Source organism: Paramormyrops kingsleyae, chromosome 4, assembly GCF_048594095.1.
Source record: "Paramormyrops kingsleyae isolate MSU_618 chromosome 4, PKINGS_0.4, whole genome shotgun sequence".
NCBI classification, from domain to species: Eukaryota; Metazoa; Chordata; class Actinopteri; order Osteoglossiformes; family Mormyridae; genus Paramormyrops; species Paramormyrops kingsleyae.
The window spans coordinates 37768774-37785555 of NC_132800.1; the positions used below are offsets into that span (position 1 = coordinate 37768774).

The 16782-nt window shown below is 48.7% G+C and overlaps 1 protein-coding gene across 4 annotated transcripts in view; it reads right to left on the reverse strand.

The window, feature by feature from the left end:
* The window catches only part of LOC111846206 (arf-GAP with SH3 domain, ANK repeat and PH domain-containing protein 1-like), a 48256-nt gene that overhangs the window by 13049 nt on the left and 18425 nt on the right, over positions 1-16782 (reverse strand). For all 4 annotated transcript variants that reach the window (XM_072711279.1, XM_072711277.1, XM_072711278.1 and 1 more), the window contains exons 2-14: positions 12276-12348; positions 10718-10863; positions 9659-9733; positions 8997-9046; positions 8223-8352; positions 6781-6866; positions 6131-6206; positions 5936-6022; positions 2376-2476; positions 1842-1911; positions 1004-1091; positions 719-767; positions 50-213 (exon numbers count right to left, since the gene is read on the reverse strand). In XM_072711279.1, coding sequence (XP_072567380.1) covers positions 50-213; positions 719-767; positions 1004-1091; positions 1842-1911; positions 2376-2476; positions 5936-6022; positions 6131-6206; positions 6781-6866; positions 8223-8352; positions 8997-9046; positions 9659-9733; positions 10718-10863; positions 12276-12348 — 1195 coding nt within the window. The remainder of the gene's footprint in view (positions 1-49; positions 214-718; positions 768-1003; positions 1092-1841; positions 1912-2375; positions 2477-5935; positions 6023-6130; positions 6207-6780; positions 6867-8222; positions 8353-8996; positions 9047-9658; positions 9734-10717; positions 10864-12275; positions 12349-16782) is intronic.

The window sequence follows — 16782 nt, forward strand, 5'->3', positions numbered from 1 at the left end:
AGGCACAGTGCAGCCACACAGATACAGGCTCGAGTGTTCGGTCACTTGCCTGGGGCCCCGCAGTCGCAGCAGACCTCGTTGCCTGGCATGCGCAGCACATCGTCGATGATGACCTTGGCCAGGTCATCCAGGCTATCCTCCCCGGCGCTCTGGTCCCCCCTGAATGCCGTGTTCAGGGCCTCCTCCTTGCTGTTGGTCAGCACAGATATCCAGCTGCACATGTGGGAACAGGGAGGAAGCTGTCAGTTGCAGGCGTGGGAACAGTGGGCGGGGCTAAGCTGAAGGTCCAGTGAAAATCTGTGCCGGTCCTCACTGTGTTTGTACAGTGACGGACAGGGAGGAGTGTCAGCCATCTCTGCAGCTCTGCAGAAGCTTCATAAACAGAACTGGCGTTACAGAACAGTCACACACCTACAATGTACAAGACAGAGTCGTGCCTGTTGAGTGTAGGAACTCTGGAGGCGTTTAGAGGTCATAGATGAATCCATCTGAAACACGTTTGGTCTCCTCACACTGTAAGAAGCTGCAATTTCCCTGGGGGGGGATATGATTCATCTAACAGCAGATACCCCCCTGCCTGTGAGCCTCTGGGTGGCCCCGTTACGACCAGCTTGCTCTCTCAGAGGCCTGAAAGCAGCTTTCATGAAACATCACAACACCATCTCACACTGACCTAAAAACATGTGCGCGATGCAGCTATTCCCAGAAGCTCACTTACATGAGGAACTCCTGCTCATCCTCTGCCTGAAAGTGGTACGTTCGGTTATCTGGGGAGAAAACGGAGGGGCAGGAACGTCATTTTCATGTCATATGGGCTTTACAGTGACAGAAATATCTCGAATGGTCGAAAGGTCAGAGGTCATGGCTGCTGATGACATCAGAGGTATTACCCAAGGCCCCCACACCAATCTCCTCTACATGAAAGCCTGGGGGTCCCCACAGGCCGGGGAAATGGCACTGTCAGCTCCACAGGAGAAGCAACACGCTACTGACAGTTACTCACGGGAAATCAGGTCAAAGCACTTTTTGTCTTCGCTGCTTGGCTTGACCTGGCAGGTGAGCAAGTTGAGTCTAACTGGCTGTCGATTGGACTGGAATGGAGAGAAAAATACTCCGTCAGAGCTCTTCAAAAAGGGCCTTCCGAGAGAGGCTACTTTTATCTAAACTTGCGTGCAGCCTGATGCAGCTTGTGCAGGTAGCCAGCCACCGTCATGCCACACGTCTCACCTTAACCCCCTCCATCCTCACACAGCCTTAGAACGGCTTGTCTGTGGACCGCAAACGCGTACAAGCGACACAGGTGGTGTTCTGAACTACATAATCTACTAATAATTTCCATCCGTGTTTCCATGCAAAGGAGAGTTGCTTAAAAACATATACCAGCTGTATTAGTGAATAGGTTCGTCAGGGTTTGGGCTGGGTTTTAAATAATGATGCAGCCCGGACAGAGAGCCAGCGGCCAGGGTATGACGCGTGTGTTTGAGCGACGTCTCCCGGATACAGCACAACATGGGCACAGAGCCGCCATGTGCAAGGATCTCAAAGGGAGATCGAAGCCCTATTCCCCTTTCATGACGCCGAGGAAACAGGTGGCTCTTTGATACCAAAACGGTGATAAAAACGCTCATCGATCACAGTATCAGTGCCGAGCTGCCAGACCGCCGAGGGCGTCTCACGGGACGGGCAGCTTCGAGCTGAAGCTCCCATTTGCGCTGGCACAAAGCAGAGCGGCTAACGAGGCCCTTGGACTCCAGGCCGACCTGCTGTAGTGGCAGATAATCAGGCGTGGTGATCGGTGTCTGAGTGCGGGATGGTCACTGTCAGGCGAGAGCTGCACTCACCGTGGCGTGAGAGATAGTGAGGATGCCCCCTTTCACTGAGCATTTCCGCCTCTGCCAGACCTTCCGTAACCTGGGTGGTAGGAACACGGGGGAACCACATGAGGGTGACATACACCAGAGTGTGAGAGTAAAACACATCATTACAGTGAAACATGTGTCCTGGTCCTTGGCATGGACCTGTGACCCTGCACTAGACTGGCAAGAGGAAGATGACTGGATGGACGGACCAGCAGCTCTCTGCATCACTGGTCCACATTAAGCAAAGACGTCTTCTTCTCCTAAACTGAATGCTTTTTTTGCTCTTCTGGGGTCTTGGCCTCCTGTCAGGCAGTGCAGGGGCACCCGGTTAAAGGGCCGGAGGTGGGCTATGGCGTCCTGGGACGCCCAGCCCTGAGCAGGACAGGGATATCATTTAGAGAGGAGCAGGTGGTGAGACAGGCTCTGTAAAAACGTTACCCGGGAAGGCGTCCCAGAAAGGAAGGCGACCTCAGGAGACACAGGGAGCAGGAGCAGGAGGAAGAGGAGAACGCCTACCCGTCACTCTTCTTCAGCAGGAAGCCCTTCTTCTCGCTGCCGAACTCCTTGTTGCCCTGCAGCTGGTGCATACTGTAGCCGGCCTGCTTGCTCTGCGAGTCCTGGGGGGGGGGGGTGCGCACACACACACACACACACACACACACACGTGAGCATTAAAACGAGCTTATTCACACATCCCGTCACACATGCTGCACACACACCCCGCATGCCCCCCCACAAACAACACATCTCCCCCTTTCTTTGCATCTTTGCATTTCCCTGCTTTCCCTGGCTAATTATCGGCGAGTCCCTCCCCAGCAGGCCAGGGGTGAGGATGACACCCCTCCCTCTTGTGGCGCTGACAAGCCGCTCCCCCCACAGCCCTGTGGGCACCCCCACCTGTCACAAAGCGGAGGGAACGCAGTCCCCATCTGATAGGATGCTAGCTGCTTCACATCCTGCAGACCACCACCTCAGCACCATCGCCGGCGTGACCGAACCCGTATCAGGACACACCTCCCTTTGCCTGATATCCCACTGGGGAGGCCCAGATAATTATGAACCTCATAAGAGCCTCATATCAGGCTATTTTTATGATACTGAAATCCTCAAAGATACACCCAACCGACATTTGCAGAAATAACTACCATTCTGACTCTGAGATGGCCTCACTTATCAAAGAGTCAAATTCTGCAGCTGAACACCCTCAAATCCACCTCCAATATACATCCGTCTCTTTCAAGGAGTTCGATGCCAACATAAACCAGCTATGGTACGACATTCTCACGGTGCTCCTGTGCACACACATGAAGAATGCTGCGCGTGAGCCTACAGGACAGAATGCTACGCGCGAGCCTACAGGACAGAATGCTGCGCGCGAGCCTAAAAGCATGCAGAATGCTGCGCGCGAGCCTAAAAGCATGCAGAATGCTGCGTGCGAGCCTAAAAGCATGCAGAATGCTGCGTGTGAGCCTAAAAGCATGCAGAATGCTGCGTGTGAGCCTAAAAGCATGCAGAATGCTGCGTGTGAGCCTAAAAGAATGCAGAATGCTGCGCGCGAGCCTACAGGACAGAATGCTGCGCGCGAGCCTACAGGACAGAATGCTGCGCATGAGCCTATAGGACAGAATGCTGCGCGCGAGCCTACAGGACAGAATGCTGCGCGTGAGCCTACAGGACATTCACTGCATACCCAGCTGGCTCAGCTTCCACCACACAGACTCAGAACACACAAAGAATGCAAGTCAGGTATGGGACTTACTCTCCTAGACTTCATGGAGGAAAGGCAGGGGGAGAGAAAGGCAGAGTGTCAAAAGCACATAAAAGCAGGTCTTCATAGCAGATCACACAGCAAGCAACAGAAACGCACGGAGGATCACACAGCGGCCATTCCACGCACTTTATGTTAGACGCACATGTCGGTCACACATTCAGCCAGGTGCAGCATTTAGAAGTCGAATTCGCTCAGTGAGTATAAAGGTGAAAAAAAATCTGTAGAACCTTAAAGGGAACTACAGGATTGGATATTAAAGTGAAAAATCAGTGGAACCTTGAAGAAGACTGCAGGATAGGATATTGAAGTAAAAAAAAAAAAAACTGTTCTAGAATCATCTTCGCTCCACTGGAGTCATCTGGACAGTTGAAGGCATTTCATTTAACTCCAGTAACTTCACCTGCACCTTTTATGTTGATTCAAAGCAAGGAGATGTGGTTTATGGCCATTTTGTGAAAAAAAACGGATTAATTTGCGCGTTTGCACACCAATAAATACATATCCAGCTTGAGTTCTCGTGTAGAACTAATCTCATTGTACGTCTTTAAAAAATAATTGTGCACAGCAGTAGCTTAGCACTCTTCACAAACTGCCATGAGCAACACATCTGCCTTCCCACATCAAACGTGCCCCCATGCTGGTTTGTAGGGTGAGCCGGGAGGGGTTGCCAGTGGGAAGCTCTTGCCTCAGACAATGACATGTGGCCCAGCGGCAGCCTATGAGAGTGCAGCATTTGTGCACATTCCCAGGTGGGCAGAAGGATGTAGATTTCTGTAGATTTTTTTTTTTGTATCCCACTTATACAGTATAATAACTTGCCCAAATATTATCCTTGACTGTTATGCGACACAGGAGTTTTGTGTCATCAATTCATCACAGGCGTGGACTGAGCTGCGATATCTCAATGAGTATTTCATGGTTTCTTCAGTTGAAAGCAGTCTGGTACATCAGCACTACATGTCCAACTATGAGCTAGGCGGTGCTGATGTACAGAAAAGCTCTGCAGCCCTTCAGTGGCGGAAACTGTCAGGAGAAACGCCAATGTGAAGATGGTGGCGATGTGACCCAGGGGCTTCTGGTGGAGGTCAGGGCGTGGCCCTGGGACTCAGCTGGCACAGCAGGTCCCGTTGACAGAAAGAGAGAGAGGTCTTTTTGGGGGGGGGGGGGGGGCTACATAATTACTGACATTAGACTGAGCGGTCAGTGTGGCACAACACTGGTCACCAGCAAGGCCCTACTTCACACTGGCTACCAGCATGGTACAGCACTGGCCGCTCCCCGACAGGAGAGGAGATACCTCCAGCGCTTTGCGGCTGACCGCCTCAGGGGCATCACAGCTACCAGCATGGTACAGCACTGGCCGCTCCCTGACAGGAGAGGAGATACCTCCAGCGCTTTGCGGCTGACCGCCTCAGGGGCATCACAGCTAGCAGCACTCAGGGGTATAAATGGGGTTTATGGTTGAAACAAGTCATACGGGTTTCTGCTGGCTTTACGGAGCCGGTTATACTATGGAGCAGAGAGAATCTGATAAGACTTACGCACAGATGCTACTCGCTTTATGATGGTTCCGCTTACGATATTTCGACTTTTTGTGCGATAGCGATGCACATTCAGTAGTGAACTCTGAAACCCGTTCCTGGGCTAGTCATATGCCGTACGATACTGTCTACTGATGCTGGGCAATGGCAGCATCCACGCAGCCACACTTCCAGTCTCAGTAGCAATCGTGGGTACAAACATCTAATACAGTGTTTAACATATTGTACTGTTTTTTTCTGTACTTAACCAAATAAAACTGTATTCATTTATTTATGTTTCAAGTATTGATATTTAGTCAGTTACAGCAATTATTTATTATCTTACTGTAACTTTCAGTGACAGTAGGTATTTGATTATCATATATCATATCCATATTCGACAATATTTTCCACTTACGATGGATTGATCAGAATGTAAAGGAGCACCTGTATATCCCAAACCACTGAAAAGTAGAGACAATCATGCTACAGGTTGAAAGGTCCAAAGAGGTCAAATCAGTAGCTTTTGTGCTACTTGGCCAATAGAGGGGCCACGATAAAAAAAGTCAATTCTTCATTTTAATAAACTGACTAGTCAAAAACAGACTTTACATGTTTAACGGTGTGCATTAAGGACGCGCTGTTATTAATGCAAGACCAGGAATGCCAATCAAATTAAATTTCCAGACAGCCAGACAGAACAGCCCCCAGGTCCCCCTACCATGGTCCGAAAACTGAGGACGGTCCTACAACTGAGCCGTGATGCACCCCAACAGCTAGCCTACCTCCTTTTGGTCCAGCTGCAGGGAGGACTTGATGAGGTCCCGCAGGGCGGTGAGCTGCTTCTTCTCCTCATCCTGTGTCTGCTTTATCTGTCGGGAGACCGCCATACAGCTCACATGGCTGCTTACGACAGTTCTTTACCAATAATTTACTGAATCACCGCTGAGAAGCCAAAATAATAAGCATGAGCTACTCACGTTATAAAGGTCTGCAGCGAGCTTCTCGATGTACTGCTTTAGCTTGTCTGCTGTTTTCAGGCCATCCTGAAAGAAGCTACAGGAGAAACCAATCTATTAGAAATACGCTGCAAGAACAAACATGTACAGGAAACAGCACTGTGATTTATCTCGCAGCAGGATCTGGCCAGTGTGGCCTGCAACTCTCATTCTGCCTCATATCTGTTCATCCTGTGCAATAAAGTATAATGTGGTCTATCATTGGAAAACCTCAAAACAGACTGCTCTATGGTGCCTCTCCTACCGTATCTATTTTAAGAAGATAGGCTCTGAGGTTCTTCTCCTGCCTGACTTCTTCGAGCCTTTGGGTCGTTATGCTCAGAGATTCACACCTGCCAAGCTCCTCACTTCATCCAGCTCACAACTTCCCCCCTCATCGTCACCTTCAGCATATTCTGCATATCATCCTTACAATATTTTTCAAACAAACGCCCGCTTATTCTGCTTGGTATCGTGGTATTGCTAAAGAGCCTGAAAACAATCACGTATAACACTTTGACAATGACTTGGAGTTTGACACAGCTGCATAAAACATCTGGACCAAGGAGAAGGACATGGAACAATCCCTCGAAGGTCTTTTGCACACCGTGGCAGGTCCTGGCATCACTCACTTGCACTGTGCATGGTAATACTTGATCAGGTTCTGCAGAAGGTCCACCCCCTTCTTGGTCTTGATCTCATTCACTTTGATGAGGTACTGTGCGATGAAAAATAAGTAACAATAACTGACATAGTCCAACTGGCACAGAGATGGAAGCTACAGATTTGGAGACTGGAAGTCACTGCGGAGAAAAATACCTGAACTGCGATCGAGTTAATTCAACAACCCAAGCAGCTGCTTTGCTGAGGACCAAAGATAAATACTGTATGTATTTTCTTTGTTCGGTTCAGTGTGAGCTGTGATAAGCTATAAGACGCCACGTTCTGTCCTAGATCGCGTGCAGCCAAATATGGCCTCAAATGTCTAAATAAATAAGATGCCAGGCAAACAAATGAATACAACATCCAGCTAATCCGATTTCTACTTCACGGTATTTATAAAATCACTAGCAAAGTATTTCCACTGCATGCAGTTCAGGTTTATCTCAAATCCGACAGCAGCTCATGTGTCTCTGCGGTACGGAAGAGGGGAAGATGGATCGCGAGTGTCTGTGTGAGCCGTCGCCTTCCTGGCCTCCCTGCCTCATAGATTCCCATTATAATCTGGTTATATGGTGAGCAGAGACAGGCAAATACAGTAGAGAGCTGGAGCAAAGGATGTAAAGCGAAGCCGGGAACCCACTGTAAATATGGCACCCTCTTCTGACTGGAGTCTATCAGGGACAAAGAACTGAAGAATTTCCCAAGATGAGTAAGATGAGGCCATCTTACCCATGAACACTGAAGCCCTAACAAAAAGCTAAACAAACAGTCTATTATAGCAGCCTTCTGTGACAGGACGTGTTACATCAACATTGGTCTCTGTGGCCCACCAGGGGTTGTGACTTTCGACCTCCACCAAACACACATAAAAATAACATATGGGCAGGTGGCCCTCTGGGGTGTTCCCTGTCTCTGCACTGTATAATCTGAGGAAACAAACACGGACTTGACCATGAAAAAGAACATCTGCTAAAAAACTGGCCCAAGGGGATATGGGGGGGTGGCTATACCATTCTGAGCTCAGTCAGCGTTTTCCCCAGGAGTGGGGTAGGTGCCGCACCCTGACTGACCCAGCCTGAAAGGGAGTCAGAAGATCAAGGCCAGCAAAGGTTTTTGCACCTTCATGTCCAAGCAACTGTAAGCAACTGCCTTTAACCACTCCCTGCCCACAAAGAAGTACTTCTCGGAGTAATGCACTCCATCTTTCATACCTTCTCAAAGAAAAGCCATTCAGTCAAGTTTTCAACACCTAGTCAAAAGTCGTCTTTGAGGCCACACAAACCCTACACAGACTACCCTACATACCAATCAGCACTGCCGTGGTCCTCATCATACACACAGTGTTCATCCTTCATTCAGCCGATTAGCGCTCTCCCCCCCTCTACGACCTTGGACCCCTGACCCCGCTGACCTCACACATCTGCAGTTGGAAGAGCCGGCGCTCCTTCTCCATCTCCTCGGCGATCTCGGCCCCGGTGATCTCCGTGCGGATCATGCCATGCTGCTTGGCGTGTTCCCGCTTCTCCTTCTCGATCTTGGTGCTGAGGCACAGAAGGGAAGCGGCATCAGGCCGGGACCGCGACTGGGCCGAGCAGCAAAGCCACATGCGTTACATACCCCCCCCCCCCCCCCCCGGGAAATCTCCTTCAGATAAAGAAAACAGCCATTTCATTACTTAATGTTCATCTTCCGCTTCTGAAAGAGAACTACAGACCCAATTAATTGCCTTTATCACAGACAATGCCAGTTCTGCTCCAAAGTTCAGCTCCTACACGGACAATTGGTGGTGGTGGATAATGAAGATAATGATCGCAGAATGGGGACAGATGTTTTGAATCTTGCAAAACAGACATTTCCACAGAAAGTGACGCCACAGAAAAACCGACGAATGTTAATCTTACATTCACAAACAGACTTACAGGCAGCTTATCATCTGCCATACAGAGTTTCTCTTGAAAGAATAACGGCGTTTGCATTATTCATCACTGCAAGGGTTCCCACACTATTCAACATCAAACGCACGGTGAAACTAAAACGTATCCTCACTTTGTCTAATGTACATAGCTTGATTCTGAATATAAATTTGACATCCTGCCAGATTATTTTACAGGTGACTTCTGCTTAGGTCAGCATAACACGCAGAATGCCACGGCCACACACATGCACACGCATCCATCTGACTTACAACTTGGCCTCGTAATCTTTCCATGCCTTGTCGAAGGGCTTTTTTAAATCCTGAGGGGAGGAAAAAAGAAACAGATGAAATACAGAGAATCACAACCCAGATCTCAGGCTGTATATATAAAACAATAAAACTAAAACATATGAGTATGACAGGAACGCTGAAAACCTGACAACTACAGCACAACTTTGAGATTTGTACTGACATTATCTGGCAGAATTTCACACTAGGTATGTCAGGCATCCATTTCATTCACGGGTTATTCTTGACGATTCTAAGCACCACAGAGCTAAGAATCCCAGGACACTTTTTGGCAACATTTACAGAACTTTAGATTTTTTAAGGTCATCTGACTGCTTTCGCGGCCAGAGATGCTGGACTGATGGTAGCAATGCAGCTTTACCTGCTGGGTCTGCATCCTCAGTGTGAGGAAACACAACACCTGGCTAGATGAAGCATGTGGCTTATCGGGGGGGGGGGGGGCTCAAATACACTAACTATAGCAGAAGCCAATTGTTTTCTGTCACAACAGACATTTGAGTAAAAAGCTGCACGAGAACGACAATGCTGACGTGACCGGTAATCTGATTGCCTTGTTTGTGGAGAGAGGTGAGGGAGACAGGCTGCACCAATCAGAACTGTGAAGAGGCGGGGCTATATCTTACCCCTTTGACCCCCTTAAGGTCTCCCTTGAGCAGAGAGTCCAGGGTGAAGATGACATTGTGGCTGAGACTCTGGAGCTACAGAGGAAGGAGGAAGAGGAAGAGGAAGAGGAGTCAGCCAAATAGAGACACACATTCTGGGGTGAGGATATGAACCAAGTGGGACACGATGCCATCAGGAACCGGATCTCTGTTGGTCATATCGGCTTCTCCAGACAAATGCATGATGATGTCATGGCTTCATGAATGAAATGTCATTGTAATGAGATGGACAGGCTGCGCCTCCCATATACCCTACAGCTGGTGATGCTCTGCCACTACGCCTAACTCATAAAACAGCCTCCTAGATGTTTTGGCCCAATCATCTGCCTGTTACTTCAGGGGGCTGTATAGCGGTCACCCCGTTTGCCATAAGAACCACACTCTGAGAGAGGTATCAATTAAGGGGGAGCGTGAGCATGTGCCAGGGAGTTACGTACATCAGGTATATCAAGCTTTAACCTGGATAGATTGTTTGCTTGAGACTAAGATACAGATTTACTGAGTAACAAAAATAAACAGGATAGGATGATCACACAGTGTAGAGTCTAGATCACACAGCTGCTGATCATCTGTTTTACCCAAGATCCTTAGGGGTAACATAATCAGAGATACTATTAATATAAGAGTTACGGTTACAGTTCACAGCCTGGAGAAGCTGCCGGAGAAGCTGGGAGATGTGGCCAATTCGCGGTCATGCCTATCGAGGTCATGCCTGGCCGTTAGAGGCGGAGCTCTGCTCAGCTGACCCTGACAGCTACCCTAACCTTTACTCTGTCAGACATGTTCACACAGACTGACAGCACACTAAGTAGAGTGTGTGCTGAGAGTTTCCAAAAGCCAATCAGAGCAGGCCGGGGGATGCTGTGAGGGGCCCTGAAAACCAATCAGAGCAGGCCGGGGGATGCTGTGAGGGTCCCCGGAAACCAATCAGAGGAGGCCGGGGGGTGCCGTGTGGGCCCCCGGAAACCAATCAGAGGATGCCAGGGGTGCCGATACTGGCGACTGACAGAGGCCTCTCACTAGGTTCTTGAGAAGCGCTGACAGTTCCTTGGTGAGCGTGGAGAACTTGACGAAAGCTGTGCCCAGGTCAGGGTTGTCCCGGCTGATGAAGTTGCTGCCGAATTTGTCAAGGGCCTGGGCGTAGTTTTCCTCATTCTGGACATGATCTGGGTACAAAATGCAAATTAAAAAATAAATAAATAAAATAAAAGAATGAGTGTGCGGCTTTGACACTCCAGAATGACACTCAAGGAGCTCCCGGGTTCGAGAGCACGAATCCAACCCAGTCCAGAAGCGCAACTCCACACGGTTTCAATAAGTCTGCCCTCAGCAGCCAGCCCAGCAGAATAAAAATAGGGAAGCGAGCATGCTCACAGCATACTATTAAGCAGGATAAGGTGCCCTTATCCAACAGCGATTCAGTGACGCTATCTGAGGCCTGCTCAGGCTTTCCTTGCGTGTCATTGCTGAATCATCCATCCCGAAAACCCGAGAATAATAAAAACACCCTCTGTTCCTGTATGAGCAAACAGACAGCGTACCCATAGTTACACAACACACAGACACTCCTGCTTTTCGTGCGGCTTCAGCTGCGGTATTTTAAACCACGACTATTCATGTAATAGATCACAGCTAACTCTGTCCAGCATGCTGATTTTCAGCCCTTTTCAAATGAAAACCTGATGAAAACCCATCAAAAAGGAAGCGGGATGATTAAACAGAGTGAGAGGGGCAGAGGATGGGGGGGGGGGCTCTGTGCAGAAGCGTGTTTACCAGTGATATAAAGCCAGAGCAGCAGAGTCCCTCAGCAGGTCATGTGACTAAGAGGCCACGCCTCCACCGCTCTCCACTCTCATCTGGGTTTAATTCTGCAGCATTTGTGTGCCTGATTCTGCTGGCACTGTGACATTATTAGGTAATCCGTCTTCTTAAAGGGGAAAAAACGTAAAATGTTTACTGCCTGTACTATCCAGCAGGGGGCTCACATTTCACAGCGGCCACAGAGTCGTTTCCAAAATCTAACGAAGTTAACTATGCAATATCGATGAGTAAATAATCCTCTGGCAATCAGTATTAAACATCTGGAAAAATATATAGTGTATAGTATTTAAATATAAACAAATCCCATTATAGCAAAGGGATTCATTGTAAAATCTGACCCCTGAATAAGCAGGAGAAGAAACATACCATTAATCACAATTACATGGCAGATTTGACTGAGTGAGAGGGCAGGTCCTCCTCTAAGCAGAGCAGATGCAGAAATGCAGCACTTCTTTGCAGGAGGGCCCATAAATCATGTTAAAAATGAGCAGAGCCCAGGAGGCTCTAAAATTATGACAAGGCCTCAAATGAAGTGACGCCCACAGCTTCAACAGACACAGCGTGAAAGCTACACGTCTATGCACAGTTATGAAGACAAGGAACAGCTGAGCTCCGACCCAAGCCTAAACCAAAGTGAAAACGTATTCATCTTTGCCCTTGTAATGGTAACAACGGTAACAGTTCACATAATCTGCTACTGTGGGAGGTATGTCAACTAAAATACTTAAAAAGCAACACAGATAAGCTCTGCTCTTACCTTGGCCTGAGCTGTATATGGCTTTGACGGACTTTTTGACCTTCTGCAGCGCTGTTCTGTCCTGATCCAAAGCCTGAGGAAGAGAGAGAGCAGAGAAAAGGGCTTAGACTGCATACACTATTCCCATTCTGTGTCTGGGTGGGTTTTTTGCTCATGGGAGTTTTACTTAAGCAAAAATGTTCTGTATGCCGAAGAAAAAATTATTGGTTTAGAGAGATAACCAATCAGCTTGTAGAGGAAGTGAGCCCAAGCAACTAGAGGAGGTGGGACCAACCAATAAGATGTCTTGGTCCTGTCTCCTCCACAAGCTGATTGGTCATCTCTCTGAACCAATCATTTTTCCTTCTGCCCTCAGAACATTTTATGCAAGTAAAACTCCTACAGGGATTTTTGTAAAGGGGGGCACTATCTTCAGTTTTTGGTCCCTGATCAGGTGATCGTTCATTGTGCAGAACCAACTAGAGCTAATTATTCCCCAGAAGAAAGGGCACAATTACACAATTACACTGTAGGCATCATTTGTTGGGCCAATTCTTATACCGACACACAGATATTAGAGAGGTGAATAGCACAGGGAACAGTGTGCAGGGAACCATGAACATCAGTTGCATCACACAGGCACTGCAGCCCAACAAGGTTGACTCCTTAGCCACTAGCCTGCCCTGGCTGTTTGTGACTGACAGCTTCCAGCAGGGGGCAGATTCAGCATTTCCCTTCCCAAGGCCACACTGATGTCACATGCCTGGCTGGTGTCTGTGCACCATGGGGGCTCCCTGCAGACTGGCTCCGGATTGGGACCGAGAGCCCAGCCGATATCAGACTTCCTGCCACGTCTCCCTCCCCAGTCCGACACACTGTACTGGTCGTGAAGGTCTCCAGAAGCGGCACATGCAGCGGACAGCGGCCAGTGCAGACCAACGTTCAGGGCTTGCTAGAACCATGCGCCTTTCACAGTTTCATGGCCTGGGAAGATGTATGAGCCAACAGACTCTGCTCACGCAAGGTTCCCGACAAAGCCTGGTTACGTGATGGTCCCAGCAGCTCTGCAGGCGTGAATCTGGGCACAGTAAAAGACGGTAAAAGGAGAAGAGCTGAAACGCGACCTGACATTGTACAGTCCTCAGGTCTCAAGGGCGTCGCCTTTGCCAGCCTGGGCAGCACCTCTATCATCGCATCAATGGCCAAGATGGTGACATCACTGTTTATGATCTAAGCAATGATATCATAAGATGATGCCATCTCCTAAAGTCCAGCCCAGTGAAGAGGATGGCTAGTCAGATACAAAATGTTTACACATGGTGTGGAGACTATTCCTCCTTTGTTTTATTGTTGGCAGACTTCCCTCACTAAGTGCTCCCTGAAATAAAAAGACCCTAACCTTAACCCGAAGCCCTTATCCTTAGTCATTTCATTGGAGCATCTGTGTTTTATCGCTAAAAAAAGTCCAGCAAACCTGATCTAAAAATGGGAGTAGTTTCACTACTCAACCCAGGCTCAGCTTTGACCATTTAATTGTCTTCAAAAATAGTCCCATAGACAATAGTCTCCCGACAGGCAAATATAAAACAATGGAGGATCTGACGATGAGTGATGGTTAATTCTATGCCTGCATTTATTACCTACACATATCTGCCTAACAGGGAACCTATCTACAGTATCTAACAGAGCTTCCAAACTCAGACACTTCTATACTGATGAGGAGATACAAATGATCTCATTTTAGTTCTCTCTCTAGGAGAAAGCGTCTGCCAAGCCTTGGGCCATCTGAATCAATGGAATTGGCCTCTTTGCCATGTTGCTCTCTGAACAAAGTGCTTCAGTTATGCTGACATGAACGGACACTTTCTCTGAGTCAGGTTCCAGGTTATCCAACATTCTCCTTGGAACGGTGGCTCCCTCAGGACAGAGAGACCAGAGTGAATATGAGGACAGGGGAAACTATTTGGAGCTCAATTCTTGCCTCTCAGGGACATAAGCAGCTCTGCCAGCTGGCGTTTCCAGCACTTTCCATGCTTTTACTTTGAAAGGCTCACAATAACAAAGGATAGCTGCTCCAAGTGCTCACTGTGATACCGGCCAACTCTGTCCTCTTTCCTTCAGACCAAAGACTGAAAAGTTTCCCAGCATGAGAGTTAAGCAGCCAGTCCTGGAAGTGGCACCAGCATGAGCGGAGTAACTGGACAGGTCAGTCGTCAGGAGGTGGGATTTAAAGGGAGGAGTGCATGAATGCGACCCCTGCTGGCCCAAATGTGCATTGCATGTGTGCATTGTTCTCAGTGTATGGTATTACAGCTGAAGAATTTCAGCGGCGCCTTGTCTTTCATGGTGCTACACGAGTGAGTGCGTGTCAGTGAATACAGGCTCGGGTGCGGCCTGATATAGCAGAATGTGAGGTACAGACACCCGCGTTGGTCCAGCACTCCCACTGAGCATTACAAAGCGGCGATGCCGGGGTGCGATGGCCAGGTGCTGGAGTCCCACAATCCCCTGCAGACTGACAGGCTGCTCCGGTGCTGCGACCCACAGCCGACGATCCTGCCTACCTGCACTGTGCCAAACAGGAGCTGCGCATCCCAGGAAACACATGACTCATTACTATGGCAGGAAACGCAGTCTGGGATGGGAGGCTGAGATGTGCTGTGGGGAGAGGGGGTCTTTCTGACAGTGAACTTTAAACCGTTTAACAAGTGGGACAGCTGGCTCTCGGAGTAAAATGGACTGACATGAGGGGCATGCTTCTTGAGCAGTGACTCAAAACCCCTGCGTCAAAGAAAGGTTTGAGGATTTCGGCCCCCTCATTGTGGACTCGGGTGCCTCACGTTTCACAGCAGCATTAGGGAGTTAGTTAACCCCCCCGAGTGTCCATTTGCTGTTTTACAAGCAGTCCACAGAATGCAGGAAGTGAAACGTCGAAGGAGAGCTTTGAACAAACAGATAAATGTCAAACATAACAGGTTGGATCCTCTCATTACTGGGGACTGGAGGCGCTCTGGTTCTAAAGATGGCTGTTAATCCTTCAGGGAGGACACAGTGTGGCCACAAACTCAACGGGGTGTTCTGCACTCCATAAAAACTAACACAGCACAGTGACGACCTGGAAAACCATGAATGGAAGCCCACCAGAGAGAATCAGAGCTGAAAAACCCCGTGTATTCCCTTACGACAGCGATAAGTACCAACAAAACAACATTACCAGAACACTGAACTATCTACTAATTCAATACACAGTATAATTAAGCAGCCCAATATTTCCCCTGTAAAGTTTTCTGGTCTTTCTCCAGATACAGCTGGCTATCTTCTCCAAGGCTAATTGGCTTTGATGTCACTCAATCGCAGGGTGGATGAATTGTGGGTAGAAGCTCATGAGACAATTCTGATCCACAGAGGTGGGAATCACAAAACTGTATCAACAAGAGGCACAAAGCATGAAAAATGACAGCCCGTGTCTGCATTGGCTAACTGAGAAGGAGGATGCCTCGACTCACATGACACTGGCCAACGAACCTGATAGGGTAAGACCATCAGGCACACTGACAAAGAGTAGTCTGGACCTTGCTCCAAGAGATCACAAGCATCTAAGGGGAATCACTGTTATTGACAGCAGGAGAAACGTTGACCCCTCATTCTACTGGATTACTCCACCTTTCCTGTCCGCACCCATCTGGAAGCACTGAAACATCCCCTGCTTATCATGGACACCCCCCTATCACACAAAAGAAAGCTCACAGCACATGTTAAAATTTTCTTTCCCCACTGCAAATGTCACTCACACTATCTTCCTGGCAGCTGTCTGAGGTCTGCATATCTCAGCTTTGGCAGCTTCAATGATCTCCACAAAAACAGGAAGCGCTATACTGCTACCTCTGAGGAACGCATAAAACCCAACAGCTCAGCCTCCACATCAGGCCGTCTGGTTAGCAGACAGAGAATAGCGAGTTATGTTAGCGCTGTAGCTAATAGGTGTAATGATGTTTAAACAGGCTGGGAGCATGGCCAGCAGGAGAGAGGAGAGCCTCCCTGAGCAAACTGAAAACCCCGAATTCGAATCTTCTAAAAGCCGTGAACCGAGCAACAACCTGCAGCGTCTTTGTGTGTCAGCTCAACCAGGGCAAGCAGGTCGCTTGAAGCCCAAACAGCCTCCTTTAAACCAGAGCTTCCATCCCTGCATGGGCAGGACCTAGGGGCACGTGGCTGTGAGATTTGAGAGGACACTTCATAGGAAAGTTGATCTGTGGACCAGGGGCACATTAACCTGGATCCTCAAGAGGTCGAGCCCCAGTTCAGATCACCACAGATCTGCATTCTCCTTCAAATGATAGAGAGGAACTGGCCACAGCATAGACAAGCAGAAAGCAGGAATGGAGAGGAGGTGGGATTCATCGCCTAATAACTCGGATGGGGGGAGTGAATTCCGCCCACAGCCTTCACACAAGCCCCAAATCCCGCCTGGCGGCTCCATCTGGAGGCTTGGCAAGTCTTCCCGTAGCTATAGTTACACCCATGACGA